Source organism: Castor canadensis, chromosome 12, assembly GCF_047511655.1.
Source record: "Castor canadensis chromosome 12, mCasCan1.hap1v2, whole genome shotgun sequence".
Taxonomy (NCBI): domain Eukaryota; kingdom Metazoa; phylum Chordata; class Mammalia; order Rodentia; family Castoridae; genus Castor; species Castor canadensis.
The window spans coordinates 74,652,091-74,671,479 of NC_133397.1; the positions used below are offsets into that span (position 1 = coordinate 74,652,091).

Consider the following 19,389-nt stretch of genomic DNA (forward strand, 5'->3'; position numbering starts at 1 on the left):
TGTTGTTTTAATGATGATATGTCGTGGGGTAGTTCTATTTTGATCTGGTCTGTTTGGTGTCCTGGAGGCCTCTTGCATCTGTATGGGAATATCTTTCTCTAGATTTGGGAAATTTTCTGTTATTATTTTGTTGAATATATTGCACATTCCCTTTGCTTGCACCTCTTCTCCTTCTTCAATGCCCATGATTCTCAGGTTCGGTCTTTTGATGGAGTCAGTGAGTTCTTGCATTTTCTTATCACAGGTCTTGAGTTATTTAACTAATAGTTCTTCGGTTTTTCCTTTAGTTACCATTTCATCTTCAAGTTCTGAGATTCTGTCTTCTGTTTGTTCTATTCTGCTGGATTGGCCTTCCATTTTGTTTTGCAATTCTGTTTTGTTCTTTTTTCTGAGGTTTTCCAAATCCTGAGTTTCTTCCTCTTTAATGATGTCTATTTTTGTCCTTAGCTCATTTATCTGTTTATTAATCGTGTTCTTTGTTTCACTTTGATGTTTATACAGTGCTTCTATGGTTTCTTTTATTTCTTCTTGTGCTTCTTCAAATTCTCTGTTTTTGTTGCCTTGGAATTTCTTGAGTGTCTCCTGTACATTTTGGTTGACCATATCCAGTATCATCTCTATAAAATTCTCATTGAGTACCTGTAGTATTTCTTCTTTTAGATTGTTATTGTGAGCTTCATTGGGTTCTTTGGCATAGTTTATCTTCATTTTGTTGGAGTCTGGGTCTGATTATCTGTTTTCTTCATTTCCCTTTGGTTCCTGTACTAATTTTTTGCTGTGGGAAACTGGTTTCCCTGTTTTTTCTGTCTTCCCATCATTGCCCTTGGTGTTGTTATTGTCCCTATACTGTGTGCAATTAAGTATTTTCTAGCTTGTAATATTAACACTGGTGATATTTAGAATAGAAAGGTGAGAGGAGATGGAAAGCAAAGAAGTTAAAGAAAAAAGGAAAAACAAATAAGTAGAAAAAAACAAACAAAAAAAGTTTCAAATATATAAACAGGGAGAGATAGTGTACTAATCAACAGTAAGCTGAACAGGCATTAGAGAGACAGAGAGAGGATTGAAAATAAAAATAAATAAATGAAAACAGAAATATATATATATATAAATCTCCAAGTTCAAATGCAATAAAATTTCAGTCTTAATAATTTTGGTGTTCATCCCTCAGCCTCCAATCCTGGAGATGGTGTCTCAGAAGTAGTTCTATCATTGTCTCATCAAAGGGGAACCAGAACTTGTGGTCTGCATCTTTCCTAGCCGTCTGGGCACTGGCGTCTGGCGGCGGTGCGGGAACCTTCCTGGTTTCTCTGTTTAACATGAAGTGGAGATGCTATGCACAGGCTGGAGGTGTGGAGGAGTCAAAGTTTTGCCTCTTCTGGGTAATTTTTCCTGTAAGGTGTATCTCCAGCATCTCTCCAAGATTTTACTCTAGGAGGAATGCTTTCTTCTTCCTCCCTCTAGCTGCCATCTTGGAATTCCCCTGACCCACAGTTTTGAAAATCACATTAAATCTTATGTTCTTGTGATATCTGAAATGTTCCCTTGAATATAGATCTTTAAAAAGAGAGAATCCAGACCTAAGTGAAGATGTGGTATTGATAAGAGCTTTACGAGATTCCAACTTGCCAAAATTTCTAACAGATGATGCTCTTCTCTTCAGGTAAGTTTCTAGATGTTACAGAATAAAGTATTGCTATCACATACAGGAAAAGGAAACGCTTATCTTCAATTAGTTCCATCTCTAACAAGCTAATTAATTTCACATCTTTTCTGGAGTTATTTTGTACAGTGTAAGTAATACACTAAATTTTCAGCATTATTCCAATCACTTTTTTTCAAAATATTGATCACCAGGCAGTGCAATATACAAATTAGCATTAGGTTGCAAGTTCCTGATCTAAGAGAAATTTGTAGTCTGAAAAATATCAGACTTGGGCTTAATATAAGTGTGATTGCTTTTATCCGTTTTTTTTATTATTTAATTTTATTTTTCTCCAAGTTATATGTGTATATTGTTTTAAAAATAAAACTTTCAAAAACAAATCTCATGGAAAATAATTCCTTGCCCTTCTCCAACTCCTGCTTCCCAAAGGCAATCATTTTTCAACTATTATATTTGTTTACCTTACTATTCCTCTCCATACTTCTTAGTACCATGCTTATGCCATTTCTTAAATTTTTAAAATTCAGATATTAAATTACTAAAGGAAAGTGAGAATATATAATGCACTTTTTCCTTCCCACCCATCCTCTATGGATAGCCATATTGCCATACAACAAGCTAAATATTTAGGATATCAGAATTTATTATAATTATATAAATATAATCCACTACTGAACCATGTTTCATTGTTTTGGTTTAGTTTTTAATTTCATTTTTATAATATATCTTTGCACATTTGTGATATTTCTATATAAGATTCCTGGAAGGAAGTTTCCCAGGTCATAGGATTTAACATTTTTAATTTAAATACATTCTATAAAGTTGTCCTCTAAATATGTGAAAGGTTTTATGTAAATGATTTTATGAAAATGTCTATTTCCCTTAAATGTTTTAAACAGAGGCCAAATACAGTACCCTAATTTAATATGCTTTTCTTTAACTATTACTATCATTGAACATCATTTCCTGTGTTCATTAGGCATTTTTAGTTATTATTCTTAGAGCATTTTTCTATTGTGCTCTTTTACTTATATACTTATAGGAACACATAACATTACCTAATATAAACATTGGAAATACCTCTATAAGTCTTTCCTTCATTCTTGAAGTTTATGTATGAACCCTTTAGTCCAACAGAACTTTGTATTTTATGCTTTCATTTATTTTTTCACCTTACCAACTCTTTCATAGTTGTAGATTTTCTGCCTTTCTTAGAAAGACCACCTTAGCACAGTGTTGTAGGATCCAGCTCTTCTACTTTCATCTAATGCTTCTGTCACTTTATGTCTTACTGTATATCAAATGTAGTTGCATATGTATTGTGAGATAGGGATTTAGCTTTTTTATTCCCATAGAAATATCCCCTGTAAACTGTTTCTCATAGAAAGCCAACTTTTCCCTTCCTCACTTTTTACCGAGTACTAATTTTCTATTTTAATTTCTCTCATTCTGAATATGCACATATAGTTATAAATATGTAATGCTGTGGGAAAACTTGAGATACAAATACAATTTTTTAAGTAAATAAATTTTATCACCTATATGTTTGGTCCCACATACCATGGGCAATAAAGAGACATAAAAGATACTGCTTATTCTCAAGACTCTCCTATTGGTTGTGTGCTGGTGACTCACACCTATAATCCTAGCTACTTGGGAGGCTGAGCTAAAGAGGATTGTGGTTAGAAACCAACCCAGGCAAATAGTTCAGAAGACCCTATCTCCAAAATAACCAGAGTAAAATGGACTGGAAATGTAGCTCAAGTAGTAGAGTGCCTGCTTTGTAAGCACAAAGCCCTGAATTCAAACCCCAGTCCCACCAAAAAAAAAATGGTCCTATTACACTGAAGAATATTGGTATACTGTACAGGAAACAAAACAGTACAATACAATAGTATTAGAAAAATGATAGATTTTGGTATAGCAGGTAGGACAGACTAATACTATGCCTGTTCAGAAGAATCAATAATTATAACAAAACACAGAAAAATATTGATGACCAGTGGTTCATAATTGATTCTATTTTTGTTTTACCAGTGGAATCATATCTGATCTTTTTCCTGGAGTCCAAATTCCAGAACATGATTATGGTATTTTGCAGTCAACAATTGTGGATGTCATGAATGGACAAAATCTTCAGCCTGAGATGTGTATGGTTAAAAAAGTGATACAGTTCTATGAAACTATGCTTGTGAGGCATGGTGTTATGTTAGTTGGGCCAACAGGAGGTGGCAAGACTACAGTTTACCAAGTGCTAGCAGAAACTTTAGGGAATTTACAGAAACTTGACACAGGCAATCCCTTTTATCAAGCAGTTAAAACCTATGTTCTCAATCCTAAGTCTATCACAATGGGTGAATTATATGGTGAAGTTAATAACATAACCTTGGAATGGAAAGATGGTTTGATGGCTCTAAGTGTCCGAGCAGCTGTAAATGATACTTCAGAAGACCATAAATGGATCATCAGTGATGGGCCAGTGGATGCTCTTTGGATTGAAAATATGAATACAGTGTTGGATGATAACAAGATGCTTTGCTTGGCTAACAGTGAAAGGATTAAACTCACACCTCAAATTCACATGCTTTTTGAGGTAAATGGGTGACTTATTGTGAAGTGAAATAATTTATCAAGTTGGCATGTCATCATTAAGATTTTTTTCTCACACTGATATATTATTTACTATCTGTGATAGTGTTTTTTTTCCTTAATAAGTTAGATTTTACTTTCATAATGGATTATAAATTCTGACCAAACCTCTCAAATGATCCTATCTCTCTGTAAACAGTAAAATAAATTCTGGCACCCCCAGAACCTGTTTTCTTTTTAAGGCAGATAGATGTAGATACATATAATTTTAAATTCTACGTAAAGAAATTGTTATATTTTGTATGAATAAATTATCTCACTGTGGTATAATTATTTGGTGAAGGACTGAAAGAAGGATATGGACCCAGTATGGAAGATACCACCTGGGCTCCATTCATCAAGTACTGATTATTGAATACCTACTATATGCTAGATAATAGACTAGGTATTGGGATATAAGAATGAGGAAAGAAGAGAAAAGGAAAGAAAAAAGAAAGGAAAACAAAAAAAAAGAAATGCCAATTCTTGCCCATAGGGATTTGACAGTATACTCCTATACTCTTGCGATTTTTCTTCACCCTATACTTCATTTCCACTTCTAATTTCTTACTGCTCTCCCACTGTCTTCCATATAAAGCTTTTCAGTGGTAACTTAAGCTTCAAAGGTATGAATCATTAATATTGAAGTTGGAGGGGCAAAGAAGTAGCATGTTAGCTGCTTCCTTTTCAACTTTAGGTGCAAGATCTAAGGGTTGCCTCCCCTGCAACTGTCAGTCGATGTGGAATGGTGTTTGTGGATCCTGAAGAACTAAAATGGATGCCTTATGTTAAAACATGGATGACAAGTATTTCTAAAAAAGTAAGTACAGCCAGATATGTCCCTCATATCTCCATCTGTTGGGGCACAAATAGCAGTAGGTAAGGGCACCACTGTGCTTGACTGGGTGAATTTCATCACATTATCTTGCTCTTCTCCCTAAGAACTTCTGGATGCTCCAGGAATGTTTATATAACCCCAAAGTGCTTCCTTATTATCTGGTATCTCAGCCTGCCAGACTGTCTAGTCACTCTGCTGCATGCCCACTCTGTCTGGCTTCTCCCCAGACTGGTTCCTCTAAAATACAAACACAAGCCACTTCCTTGACTCCCTAAAAATATATATCTAGAAGAGGCTGAGGCAGTGAAAAAAAGACTCTTGCAGAAAGCTTGGAAGCATTGAGAGGAAGTCACAATGAAGGAAAAGAATAATTAAGTTCAGACATTAATTGAATTTTAGATTTTAAAGAACCCCTGTGTGTTAGCTATAGCTTTTTTGTTGCTGAGACAAAACTCCTGATAAAACAGCTTAAAATGAAGAAGGAATTTGTTTGGCTCACAGTTTCAGAGGTTTTAATCCACCATGGCCAGGAGGACATGGTAGAGCAGAGTAGCTCACATCCTGGCAGCCAGGAAGCTTTCTCCTTTTATTCCTTCCTATCCCCTAGCTTATGGCATGGTGCCACCTACATTCAGGGCAGGTCCTCCTCCCTTTGTTAACCTTCACTGTAAATGCCCTCGCAGACACACCCAGTGGTGTGTTTTGCTAATACTAATCTCCTAGACACTTCTCAATCCATTCAAGTTGATAATCCAGATTAACTATCACAGTCCCTAACATCTCAGAGAGCCAGAAAGAAAATAAAATTTCTTTACCTCCTGCCTTAATTTCAGGTGAAGATCTGAGACATATTCTAACCTGATAGGCACAATTCCATCCAAACTGAAGGAAAAAACTCAATTGCATATTAACCTCTGAACTTTCTCCATCCCCAAACAGGATTTTATCTTGACCTTAGTTTGACAAGTAATCTTTTAAAGTATTCCCACTATCCCATCTCTGTTCCAATGATGCCGATTTCTTTTCTACCTCTTCTCTAAAGATGAATCAGAAAAATATTCTTTCCCTCTTTCTTAAACATCAATATTTAAAAAATATTATGGCTCCGTTTCATACTACCTTATTAAGGAAGTAGTTCTCAGAATTGAGAATTTGTCACAAGCTACCTTGAGATTTAAAACCTTCCTGAAGTTACAACTAGCAGACTTTATTTTATTAGAGCAATTTTAGGTTTTATAGGAAAATTGAACAGAAAGGCTAGAGAATAAACATGAACTTCCTGTCTCCCAAACATACTTTCCCTTATTTTTAACCTCTTCCATTAATGCAGAATCTTTGTAAAAATTGGTGAACCAGGTTTGGAGATGTAGCTCAGTGGTAGAGTTCTTGCTTAGTATGAACAAGGTCCTGGGTTCCATTCCCAGTACCCCAAAACAATTTTTTTTAAATTAGTGAACCATTACTAATGCATTATTATTAACTAAAATATGTGGTTTACAGTAGGATTCGCTCTTTGTGTTGTAACAATTTATGGATTTTTTAAATTCATAATATCATATATCTACCACCACAGTATCTCTTCTTTTTTTATTCATTTATTCACATGTGCATACATTGTTTGGGTCATTTTTCCCCTCTGCTCTCCACCCCTACCATGTCCCCCACTCCCCTCCTCGCTTCTAGGCAGAACCTGTTCTGCCCTTATCTCTAATTTTGTTGAAGAAAAGACATAAGCATAATTAGAAAGACAAAGCATTTTTGCTAGTTGAGTTAAGGATAGCTATACAGAGAGATTCCTAGCATTGCTTCCATGTACAAATGTGTTACAACCCAAGTTGATTCATCTCTAACTGATCTTTACACTGGTTCCTGATCACCTTACTGTGTTGACCTCTGTCACTTTAAGGTTTCTGTATTAGTTCCTCTGGAGTGGAGACATCAAATGCTTTCATGTTTTGGGTTTACTACCAATTCCCATACCTCCTGTATGTGCTCTCCCCTTGTCATGTGACCCAAGTTCAACCACATTGCTGTATTTGCCCTAGATCTAAAGTCCGCATATGAGGGAGAACATACAATTTTTGGTCTTCTGAGGCTGGCTAACCTTGCTCAGGATGATGATCTCCAGTTTCATCCATTTACTTGAGAATGATAAGATTTCATTCTTCTTCATGGCCAAGTAAAACTCCATTGTGTTAAGTACCACATTTTCTTAATCCTTTCATCAGTAGTGGGGCATCTTGGTTGTTTCCATAATTTGGCTATGTGAATAGCGCTGCAATAAACATGGGTGTGCAAGTGCCTCTGGAGTAACCTGTGTTGCATTCCTTTGGGTATATCCCCAGGAGTGGGATTGCTGGATCATATGGCAGATCTATGTTTAGATGTCTAAGAAGCCTCCCAATTTTTTTCCAGAGTGGTTGCACTAGCATGCATTCCTACCAGCAGTAGATTAGGGTTCCTTTTTCCCCACATCCTCACCAACACCTGTTGTTGGTAGTGTTTTTGATGATGGCTATTGAAACAGGGGTGAGGTGGAATCTTAGTGTGGTTTTGATTTGCATTTCTTTTATGGCTAGAGGTGGTGAGCATTTTTTCATGTGTTTTTTTGGCCATTTGAATTTCTTCTTTTGAGAAAGTTCTGTTTAGTTCACTTGCCCATTTGTTTATTGGTTCATTGATTTTGGGAGAGTTTAGTTTCTTAAGTTCCCTGTATAGTCTGGTTATCAGTCCTTTGTCTGATGTATAGCTGGCAAATATTTTCTCCACCCTGTGGGTGTTCTCTTCAGTTTAGAGACCATTTCTTTTATTGTGCAGAGCTTTTTAATTTTATGAAGTCCCATTTGTCCATTCTTTCTCTTAGTTGCTGGGCTGCTTGGGTTCTACTGAGGAAGTCCTTGCCTATACCTATTAGTTCCAGAGTGTTTCCTGCTCCTTCCTGTACTAACTTTAGAGTTTCAGGTCTGATATTAAGGTCCTTGATCCATTTTGAATTGCTACTAGTACAGGGTGATAAACATGTATCTAGTTTCAGTTTTTTGCAGATAACCACTTTTCCCAGCAACATTTGTTGAAGAAGCAGTCTTTTCTCCATCACATATTTTTGGCAACTTTGTCAAAAATAACGTGAGTATAGTTGTGTAGATTCATATCCGGGTCCTCTATTCTGTGCCACTGGTCTTCATGTCTGTTTTTGTGCCAGTACCATCCTGTTTTTATTGCTATTGCTTTGTAATATAGTTTGAAGTCGGATATTGTGATACTTCCAGCATTGCTCTTTTTACTGAGTATTTACTGCTTGTTTTGGGATTTGCTTGTTCTTGTTTTTCTAGGAGTTTGAAACATAGCATTAGGTCATTGATTTTAGATATTTCTATCCTTTTAATATATGCACTCATGGCTATAAATTTTCCTCTTAGGACTACCTTTGCTGTGTCCCATAAGTTCTAGTAGGTCATGTTTTCATTTTCATTAACTTCCAGGAATCTTAATTTCTTCTTTTATTTCATCAATGACCCATTGATCATTGAGCAATGTGTTGTTCAGCTTCTAATTGTTTGCATGTTTTCTACTGTTGTTTTTGTTGTTGAGTTCTAGTTTTAATGCATTGTGATCAAATAGAATGCATGGGATTATTTCTATTTTCTTATAATTGCTGAGGCTTGCTTTGTACCCTAAGATATAATCAATTTTGGAGAAAATTCCATGGGCTGCTGAGAAGAATGTATATTGTGTGGAAGTTGGATGAAATATTCTGTAGACATCAACTAGGTCCATTAGATATATGGTGTGATTTAGTTCTAGAATTTCTTCATTGATTTTTTGTTTGGATGACCTATCTATTGGTAATAAGGGAGTATTAAAGTCTCCCACTACCACTGTGTTGAAGACTATATATGCTTTTAGGTCCTTCAGAATATGTTTGATGAAATTGGGTGTATTGAGGTTGAGTGCAGATAGATTGATAATTGTTGTTTCCTTTTGGTGTATTTCTCCTTTTATTAGCATGGCGTGTCCTTCTTTATCTCGTTTGATCAGTGTAAGTTTGAAGTCTACTTTGTCCAAGATAAGTATTGCTACCCCTGCCTGTTTTCGAGGGCCATTGGGTTGGTAAATCTTCCAGCCTTTCACCCTCAGCCAGTGCTTACTTCTGTCAATGAGGTGGGTCTCCTGTAGGCAGCAGATTGTTGGATCTTCCTTTTTAATCCAGTTTGACAAACAGTGTCTTTTGATGGGGGAATTAAGTCCATTAACATGTTAGTATTGATAGGTATGTGGTGATTCCTGTCATTTAGTTGTCTTTGTTGTTTAAGGGTTTGATTGTGTGCAGCTAAATCAATGTTACTCTCTGATTCCTTGTCTTTTCTTCTCCCGTGGTTTGTTACCGCCTGCCCTTTCATGGATTTTTTTGGCTTTCACTTTCTGTGTGCAGAATTCCTTGAAGAATCTTTTGTAGTGGTGGCTTGGTTGTCATATATTGTTTTTGTTTCTGCATATCGTGGAAGACTTTTATTGCTCCATCTATTTTGAATGATAGTTTTGCTGGATAGCATATCCTAGGGTGGAAATTCTTTTCATTCAGTGCCGGGAATACCTCACTCATGCTCTTCTTGCTTTTAATGTTTCTGTTGAAAAATCTGCTGTGATTTTGATGGGTTTACCTTTGTATGTTATTTGTTTTTTCTCTCTTACAGGCTTCAATATTCTTTCTCTGTTCTCTGTGCTTGTTGTTTTAATGATGATATGTCGTGGAATAGTTCTATTTTGGTCAAGTCTGTTTGGTGTCCTGGAGGCTTCCTGTACCTGAATGGGCATAGTTTTCTCTAGATTTGGGAAATTTTCTGTTATTATTTTGTTGAATATATTACAAATCCATTTTGCTTACCCCTCTTCTCCTTCGTCAATGCCCAAGATTCTCAGTTTTGGTCTTTTGATGGAGTCAGTGAGTTCTTGCATATTCCTTTCACAGGACTTGAGTTGTCTAATAGTTCTTCAGTTTTTCCTTTAATTACAACTTCATCTGGCTGGCAGGCGGGCAGTGGGCCAATAGGTAGGCAGCGCCCTGCCTTTTCTTTCAGTGCATCATGACATGGCGAAGCCTTCTACGGATTAGGGGGTGCAGGGTCAAAGCTTCAGCTCTCCCTGGTGCTTTACCTCAGCCAAGCATGTCTCCAGCATCTCAGCAAGGTCCCTGATTCCCAGAGCTCATGCAGTCTGCGTCTGTGTCCCATTCGCCATTTTGGATCCTCATTCTGTAAGCATTCATCAATTTCAGTCCTTCAATATTTGGAAGAAGTGAAGTCAGGCATAAAATGTCAATCCCTTAAGAATTTGGAGGAAAATTCTCAAGCCTCTGAGGAAGGGTTAGAAGCTCCACCCAGCCTTTACCTCTTAGCTGGTACTTCTTAGCCGGCACAAGGAGAAGCACTGCATAAAGAAGCTGGAAACAGGATGTTCTTCCTCCTCCCTGCAGTATCTTCCTCCCTCACTGCTGCCCAGTCATAAAGGCTCCTCTTTTCTTTTTTTTGTAAGTAAATAAAGTGTTATTTGTATGCATTAGATCAAACAATCCACTAAAGATTTTTTAAAGTTTAATCACATGTTTAAGCTGGTCTTACTAAAATATTGCTTGTTTTATTTCAGATAAATGAAGAAACCCAAGAATACATATTAAACCTTTTCCAACGCTATGTGGATGAAGGGTTACATTTTATCAATAAAAAGTGCAGCCAAGCAATCCCACAAGTGGACATCAGCAAAGTTACTACACTCTGTTACTTATTGGAGTCTTTACTGCTTGGCAAAGATGGAGTTAACTTGGCAATGGTATGAAGGGTTTTCTTACTGCTGTGAAGCTAGGAAAATGGGATTATATATAGATTCTTTGCAAATAAGTAATTCCAGTTCTTCTTAAATATGATCATTCAATTTTAAGTTAACTTTTCAGAGAACTAATGGCTATGATTCAATGAACAGATTCTCAAAGTTAAAAAGAATGTTAGTGAGCTATAGTTTATTCCTCTACTCAATTTTCAATTCTCTTGCAGTCTTCAGCACACTCTCAGTACAACATATTCTCAGTCTTCTTAAACACTTTCATGCAGGAATAAAGAGTTATGATAGTTGAAAGACAACTTTAGGCTTTATTTCCTACTTAGGCCTTGCTATCCACTTTTCATCATTATTCCATTTTGTAGATAAGAAAACATCATTCTGTAAACCATTCATGAATCATACACTGTGCACACTTAAGTATGTGTGAGTTTAAATAAAGGAAAAAAGTCTTCAGACTTCACAATTTAGGATTATTCTTCTGTTTATATATAAAATATTAACATAGTTTATCTGTATTCTTTCAGGAGCAAATGAAACTGAACACTTTGATATGTCAGACTTTTGTGTTCTGTTATTTATGGTCTTTGGGTGGAAACTTAACTGAAAACTATTGGGATTCTTTTGATACATTTATTAGAACACAATTCGATGATAATCCAGATGCCAGGGTAAGAACCAAATAAATTTAACATCATAATTTGAATTATTAAAATTAAATTTTAAGATTAAAACTAAGAGCTTTAGTTTACTACAAAAATTAATTACTGAGAGGAGTTTTGTAGATCACTTTTTTCCAACTATATGTAACATTTATTACATTTTTATAATCTAGGAGTCTTTCCCAGCCATATGAAGAAAGTAAGATGTAGGGCCCATAAAAACTCTCTATTATAGATGGATATTGAATTCTAATTCACAAATTTATCTTCACAGTGTGATTGGTAAGCAATATCAGAAACTTAGGGAGGGGGCAGTGCTGGGATTTGAACTCAGGGCTTCATGCTTGCAAGCCAGGTACTCTAACACTTGAGCCATAACTCCAACACTCTTTGCTCTGGTTATTTTGCTTTTTGCCTAGGCCAGCCTGGACCTCAATCCTTCCATTTTAGGCTTCTATCCATCATTGGGATGACAGACACTTGCCACCACATCCAGCTTTTTTCCATTCAGATGGGAACTCACAAATTTTTTTACCCACACTGCCCTGGAACCGTGATCCTCCCAATATCAGTCTCCCAAGTATCTAGGGTTATGACATGAGCCCCTGGAACCCAGCTTGAAACTATTTTCTATATATTCTAAAATTGAACAAATTTGTAATGACAACCAGATTTCTTACTGTTAGACAAGGGATTTTGTCAAAAATACACTAAGATTCCACCCCACTCCTGTTAGAACACCCCCAACAACAATGTTGGCAAGGATGTGGGGAGAAAGGAACCCTTGTACACTACTGATGGTAATGTAAGCTAGTACAACCACTTTGGAAAACAATATAAGTTTTCTTTAAAAACTAAACATAGATCTGCCATCTGATCCAGCAATACCACTCTTAGGGATATACCCAAAGGAATACAATGCAAGTTATTCCAAAGGCATCTGCACACCCATGTTTATTGCACACTATTTATAATAGCCAAACTATGAAACAGCCAAGATGCCCCACTACCAACGAATGGATTAAGAAATGTGGTATTTATACACAATGGAATTCTATTCAGCCATGAAGAAGAATGAAATTTTGTCATTCGCAAGTGAATGGATGGAACTGGAGAACATCATCTTAAGCAAAGTTAGCTAGGTTCAGAAAGCCAAAAATCGCATGTTCTCCCTCATATGTGGATTATAGACCCAATACAAATTCAGTAATATTATTGAACATGGGTCACACACTAAGGGGAGAACGTGCATGAGAGGAATAGGGAAAGGGAAGGAAACCTAAAACTTGAATGTGGTTGATGTGCTCACTGTACAGGAGCAAATAAAGTAATCTTAAGCTGGCAGAGGCCACTATAGGAAGGGGACCAGGAAACAGTGAGGGGGTCTGGCAGAGATTAACCAATGTGGGTTGCAAAACACAAGTACATGGAAGCAATGCTAGGAATCTCTCTGTATAGCTATCTTTATCTCAAACTAGCAAAAACATTATGTCTTTCTTATTATCTCCTATGTTTTCTCTTCAACAAAATCAGAGAACAAGAGAGTGGAACAGGTTCTCCTAAAGTGGGGGTGTGGAGGGAGGAGTGGGGAGGTGGTCCAAACAATGTATACACATATAAGTAAATGTAAAAATGATAAAATAAAAGAAAAAAAAGAGAAGGGATTTTAGAATGCACCTTGTGTTATTGGACTGAAATTGGAGATATCAGTACCCATAAATTTTCAAAATATTAACATACATACATATAATTGTATGAAAATTGTGTATAGAGTTGTCACTCAGTATCCATGGGGGAATCAGTTCCAGGACTCTCCCATGTAACAAAAGTCTGCAGATGCCCAAGTCCCTTACATAAAATGGTGCAGTATTTGCTTGTAACCTACAAACATCCTCCTTTATACTTTAAATGATCTCTAGTTGCTTAAAATGCTTAATTAATATGAAATGCTGAGTGAATAATTATTAGACTATATTGTTTAATAATTATGAGAAAAAAGTTTGTACATATTTAGTACAGATGCAATGTTTTCCAAATGTTTTGGATCTGTGGTTGATTGAATCTGTGGATCCAAAACCTATGGATACAGATGGCCAACCTATGAATACAGATGTCCCTGACTTACAGTGGCTCAACTTACAATTTTTCTCTTTATGATGGCAAAGGTATACCACCCAACCATTCTGTTTTTCCCCTTACAGTAAAGTATTCAATAAATTACATGAGCTATTCAATACTATATATAAAATAGACTTTATATTTGATTATTTTGCCCAACTATAAACTAACATAAGTATTCTGAGTGGGCTAAGCTTAACTATGATATTCAGTACATTAGTTGTATTAAAAGCATTTTCAACTTACAATATTTTCAATTTATGATGGGTTATCAGAATGTAACCCCATCATAAGTTAAGGAGCATAAATATTCAAACAGACATAAATTTCCTAGTTCTGTGTACTGAGAGTAACTAGAAGCAAAAAGTACTTGATTCCAGGACTCCATGGAGCAAGGAAAGTGCAGAATGATCCTAGATCATTTCATGTCAAACAGTAAAGAAATGCTCAAAGAATGATGAGATGCCTCAAAAGTATACAGGAACCAGTCTGAAAAGACTATTGACTGTTCAGGACTGGGTATATCTGAGCATCAAAATAAATGCTGATTGGATAGGATTATAACCTTTTAGAGGAAATAAAAATCTGTGTGATCATGCAAATAAAATTATGCACAACTAAATAAATAAGTAGAGGAGAGAAAAAAAGCTCTTGCTACAACTAATACCCTACTTTGTGAAGAAATAGTGATGGCTAGAGCCAGAAAGTCATCACCTTGCATTTGTTATTATAAAATTGTCTTAGGCAGGAATCCTCAAATTAGTGAGTGAATGTTTGATGAGAAGCAATATTTACATAGCTTCAAAGTATCTCCACAAATTGCTGATTTAGCTGTAAAGATTTAAAAAAAAGTAATATTACTAGAAAAACTTGCATATAGCACCTCAAATGTACAATAAGTTTTAATTTCATTAATATCAGGACACACCTGTGCTTGCCTCCTGGTAAGGTGTACTACAAAAGATACTGCCTTGCTTCTGTGATATTCCTTTAAAACCTTCTTACCTAAGCCTAATCCTGAGGGTTAACCTGGAAAACTCAAACTGATGAACATTTTTATCAGATAATCTAGCTCATATTCTTCAAATATTTCTGTGTCATGAGAGGCAACGAAAGCTATGGAGGTTTTCTGCATGAAAAGAGACTAAAGAAATAACTAGATGCAATGCATGTTCCTGGATTGGATCCTAGACCTGGAAAAAACACAGCTATGAATGATATTATTGGAAAGCCTGACAATATTTGAATATATAAAGTAAGTTAGATATCAGTGTTCAATATCCTGATTTTACTGGCAAAATAAGAAAATATCCTTTTTTTTAGAAAATACACACTCAACTATTAATCAAATATACAACTGACTTTCAGGAAGTATGAGTAAGGTAATAAGGAAGCAAATATGGCAAAATGTGAACAATTAATATAGGAAAAGGCTATATGAGAATCACAACTTTTAGTCAAAACTATATTGTAGATCCTAGCCAGTGTAATAAAGCAAGAAAAAATACATATGCTGGTGGCTCAAACCTATAATCCTAGCTACTCAGGAGGCAGAGATCAGGAGGATCGAAGGTTGAAGCCAGCCGGGGCAAAAAGTTCCATGAGATCCTATCTCAAAAAACCCTTCACAAAAATAGGGCTGGTGGATGGCTCAAGGTGAAGGCCCTGAGTTCAAGTTCCAGTACTGCAAAAAAAGAAAAGAAAAAGAAAGAAAGAAAAAACATACAAACTTTGAAAAGGAAGAAGTAATATCATCATTATTTATGGGAAACAATACTGTATATGTAGAAATCCTTTAAAAATCTAGAAATGAGTTATTAGAATTAATAAATAAAGCTAGGTTTGGTGTCATACACCATAATTTCAACACTCAGAAGTCTCAGGCCAGACAATTGTGAGTTCAAGGCAGCCTGGGTTACATAGCAAAGACCATGTCTCAAAATTTTTTTGATTAAAATTTAAAATAAAAAATAGAATTAATAAATAAGTTAGCAAATCCATTGGCTATAATGTCCACAAAAAGGTTAACAAAAATTTAAAGCAATGCCATTTGTAAGCAACAAGATATCAAATACTTATAAATAAATCTAGTGAAAGAGATAAAAGGGAAACTTCAGCACTGAAAACTACAAAACTTTCCTGAGAGAAACTTTGAAAGATCAAAGTAAATGGAGAGATATACTATGTTCATAGATTAGAATGGGGTTTGAACCCAGGGCCTCACACATGCTAGGCAGGCACTCCACCACTTGAGCCACTCCACCAACTGGTCATAATTTGTCAGCTCTCCTCAATGTATTACAAAGATTCAAGGCAATTCCAATCCCAAAAACCCAAGAGATTTTTTAAGAAATCTGACAAAAAGAACACAAAGTCCTCCAAATGTGTGTTCTTTCTTTATGATTACCTTGGTTATTAAAGTCTTTTGTATTTTCATATGTATTTTAGAATGAGATTGTCAGATTTCTTAAAAAGATCTCTTGAGTTTGAAGTGCTTATGTCCCACATGTAAATAAATTAACCGTCATTGAAGACAGAGGCTGGATGTCATCCAGCACTTGTCCCCAGTATGAAGTTTAGTATGTATGTGCATGGAGTAAGCCCCCAGAAGTTGGATTAAATTTAGAATGCTCACTGGGAAAATAGGTGTATGCATGTAATCCCAGCATTTGGGAGACAGAGGAAGGAAGATGAAAAGTTTGAGGTCAGCCTGAGCTAAGTAGAGTAAGAGGCTAGCCTGGGCTCGACAGCAAGACCTTGTCTCAAAATAAAAATTTTAATGCTTTATAATTCTGATATAGAGCTTTAATATGCTTAATGTTTATTATTCATTGTGTTGCATGACTGTACTTTAAGAATTAGCCTCAGGAATTTAAACAACTACTTCTCTACAGAGAGAAAACAAGTCCAAATCCATTCATGTTCTTTGATTGCCTTTGTTTTCACATGAATATGTGTATTGCCCAGTGAAAGGAGTGCTTGCCTTTAATCTTAGCTTCCCAGTTCTGGTGATCTGTGGAGCATTCACGTGGACTTTGACACCAAACGGATGGATCCCTGGGAGCGGATCATACCTACCTTTAAGTACAGCCAGGATGTTCCATTTTTTGAAATGCTTGTCCCCACAACTGACACAGTCCGCTATGGATACCTAATGGAAAAACTGTTGGCAGTCAGGCATTCAGTGTTGTTTACAGGAATAACTGGAGTTGGCAAGGTAGGAAACCTACATCAAATAAGAAGTTCTGTCCAGAACAGAGGGCATGGTGGACATAGAATTGTCAGCATCGGAAATAACACATTATTTCTCAGAGGAATTTTTGTTCATTTATTGGCTTGGATACTAACCAATAGGGGTTTTGGAATGAAACTAAAACTTTTTACTGATAAAGCGCTAATTAGAATATTTCTTTGGTTCTGATAAATGTAACTAAGTGTAATGTTCAGCAAGAGAATGGCAGATATTTCAGTCTGGATTGAACCTTGCTTCTCCCTTTATTCTGTTTCTTACTCATTGTTCTGGATCATTATTGATATAGGTTATTGAAAAATATTTTATTGAATGTGAAGTCAATTAACATTTTTTTTAATTTTAAGTCTGTTATTGCAAAAGGATTGCTAAATAGAATCCAAGAATCAGCTGGCTATATCCCTGTTTATCTAAATTTTTCTGCCCAAACATCATCTGCAAGGACACAAGAGATCATTGAGTCAAAACTGGAAAGAAAAAGAAAAAATATTCTAGGTAAGAAATTATTCAGAAAGCCAATAATTTGCATAAACAGTGGACATAACAAAGTGACAGTTGAATATTTTCGTCAATGTATTTATAAAGGTGTGTCTTGGTCTGGTTTATGTTGCTATTATAAAATACCTGAGATGGACTTCTTTTTAAGAAGAAAGCTTTACTTAGCTCCCAATTGTGAGGTCCAAGAACATGGTATAAACGTCGGCTTCTGGTGAAGGCCTTATGGTAAATAGCACCACATGGCAGGAACACGTGTAAGAGAGAGAGGTCTCTTGGTGAGAAAGGAAGAAAGAGTAATCTGGGAAAGCCAAGGTTGCTTTGTAACAACCCACTCTTGTGGTAACCAATCCAGTCCTATGAGAACAAGAACTTGCTCCCTCAGGAAATATTAATCCTTCTTAAAGGCCCAACACTGTTGCATGGTTAGATTAAAGGCCCAAGCTTCAACATGGGTTTTGGTGGGGACAAACCATAGTTATACCATAGCAAAGTGTTTCTGTTTTTCCTGTGCTAGATATCTACACATCTTACTGTTAACAGGCAGCATCATCACCTTTAGTCCAGAAAAGCTTCAGTCTCTTCTTTTTTGTGGCTCTCCCTCTCTCCTACTGGGCTCCTCAAATCTGAATTCATTTCCCTTTATGTAAAACCAACAAACCTCTTTATAGCTGGTGCATTATGTTTATGAACTTAGTGAGGAATAAGTATGAAACTATTTGGATTTTTTTTTCTTCAGTCAGTACTTTCAACCAGGTTTTGTTATCTATCTCAGCCCTCCCTTATTAATTACTTACACAAATAGCATTCCTTTCTGGTCACCTTCAGATATTTTGTGCCTGGGCCAATACAAAGCATCAACACAAACCTAATTTAAAGTGTCCCCCCCCCCCAGTTATAATCCAGGTTTGTGGTTCCAGATACTGGAGGTAGGGGTGCTCTTCAGTCTCCCCTTCCCCAGTCCTCCCTATAGGAGGCTATGATGTGTTGGAGTAGGAAAAAAAGGGAAGGACACATGTCTTCTCCCTCATTGACATTTAAATGGATCTCTCTGTGGATGGTCTCTGCTCTCCAGGCTAGTGAAAAATAGCTATCCATCTCTCCAGCAGGCAGGCTTTCAGGAGCACTCTTGTACAGAACTCCTCAAAGGGAGTCCTCCTGACTCCTGGTCAGACATCAGCCTCCGAGTTGCAATATTCCCTGAAGTTGGAAATCATGGTCTCCACTCAGTCCCATCCTCCAGCAGTGCATCCTTCAGCCTCTTGTTACTGGAGCCACTTGCCCAGCCCACAGCCCTCCTAGATGGGGCACCAACAGGAACTCAGGCTCAGCTGCTTTCTATGTTATCCATCATCCAATAGGTCTAGTTATGCCAACAGTGGCATTGTCAGCTGCCTCACTGCCTCCACTCTGTTCCTTTTATCTTGCTCAGCTAGACACAGGGAAGCAGATGCCAGTCTGTTTTGAATGATTCTGTTAGATCCTTTCTCCCACCCCAGTACCCTGCTTTCTTGGCTTCCAGGGACCAGAGGATGGAGTACAGTCCTTAGTTTGCATCAGTTGCCTTGGAATCACCTCCTATAAATAGATCAATCCCAACCACAAGGATGTGGCTGTTTGCCCATCAGTCTCATGTACTATGTGCCAGAGTAAGTGGAGCCACCCTCTATGATTAAAGTGCTCCCATTGTCTACTATTGCTTATGGTTGTTTATTCTTCTGTTGAATATACCAGCCTAATTTATAGGTAGCATTGTGCAGCTCCACCGTTCTGGATTTCCCCTTGATGTGATTGGGATGCTTTGAATATCAAACTGTTTTCCCTGTGAGGGTGGCATTCTTCTTTTTCCTATGGAAAGAAAATGATCTTCATCCATGTGCAGGCAATACAGTTGGTGAGA

At 36.6% G+C, this 19,389-nt stretch overlaps 1 protein-coding gene across 1 annotated transcript in view; it reads left to right on the forward strand.

Moving 5' to 3' along the window:
- Dnah6 (dynein axonemal heavy chain 6) overlaps nucleotides 1–19,389 on the forward strand; it is a 260,955-nt gene that overhangs the window by 134,434 nt on the left and 107,132 nt on the right. The window contains exons 33-39 of the mRNA XM_074050092.1: nucleotides 1,556–1,663; nucleotides 3,704–4,259; nucleotides 4,992–5,114; nucleotides 10,776–10,958; nucleotides 11,492–11,635; nucleotides 16,740–16,961; nucleotides 17,342–17,489. Coding sequence (XP_073906193.1) covers nucleotides 1,556–1,663; nucleotides 3,704–4,259; nucleotides 4,992–5,114; nucleotides 10,776–10,958; nucleotides 11,492–11,635; nucleotides 16,740–16,961; nucleotides 17,342–17,489 — 1,484 coding nt within the window. The remainder of the gene's footprint in view (nucleotides 1–1,555; nucleotides 1,664–3,703; nucleotides 4,260–4,991; nucleotides 5,115–10,775; nucleotides 10,959–11,491; nucleotides 11,636–16,739; nucleotides 16,962–17,341; nucleotides 17,490–19,389) is intronic.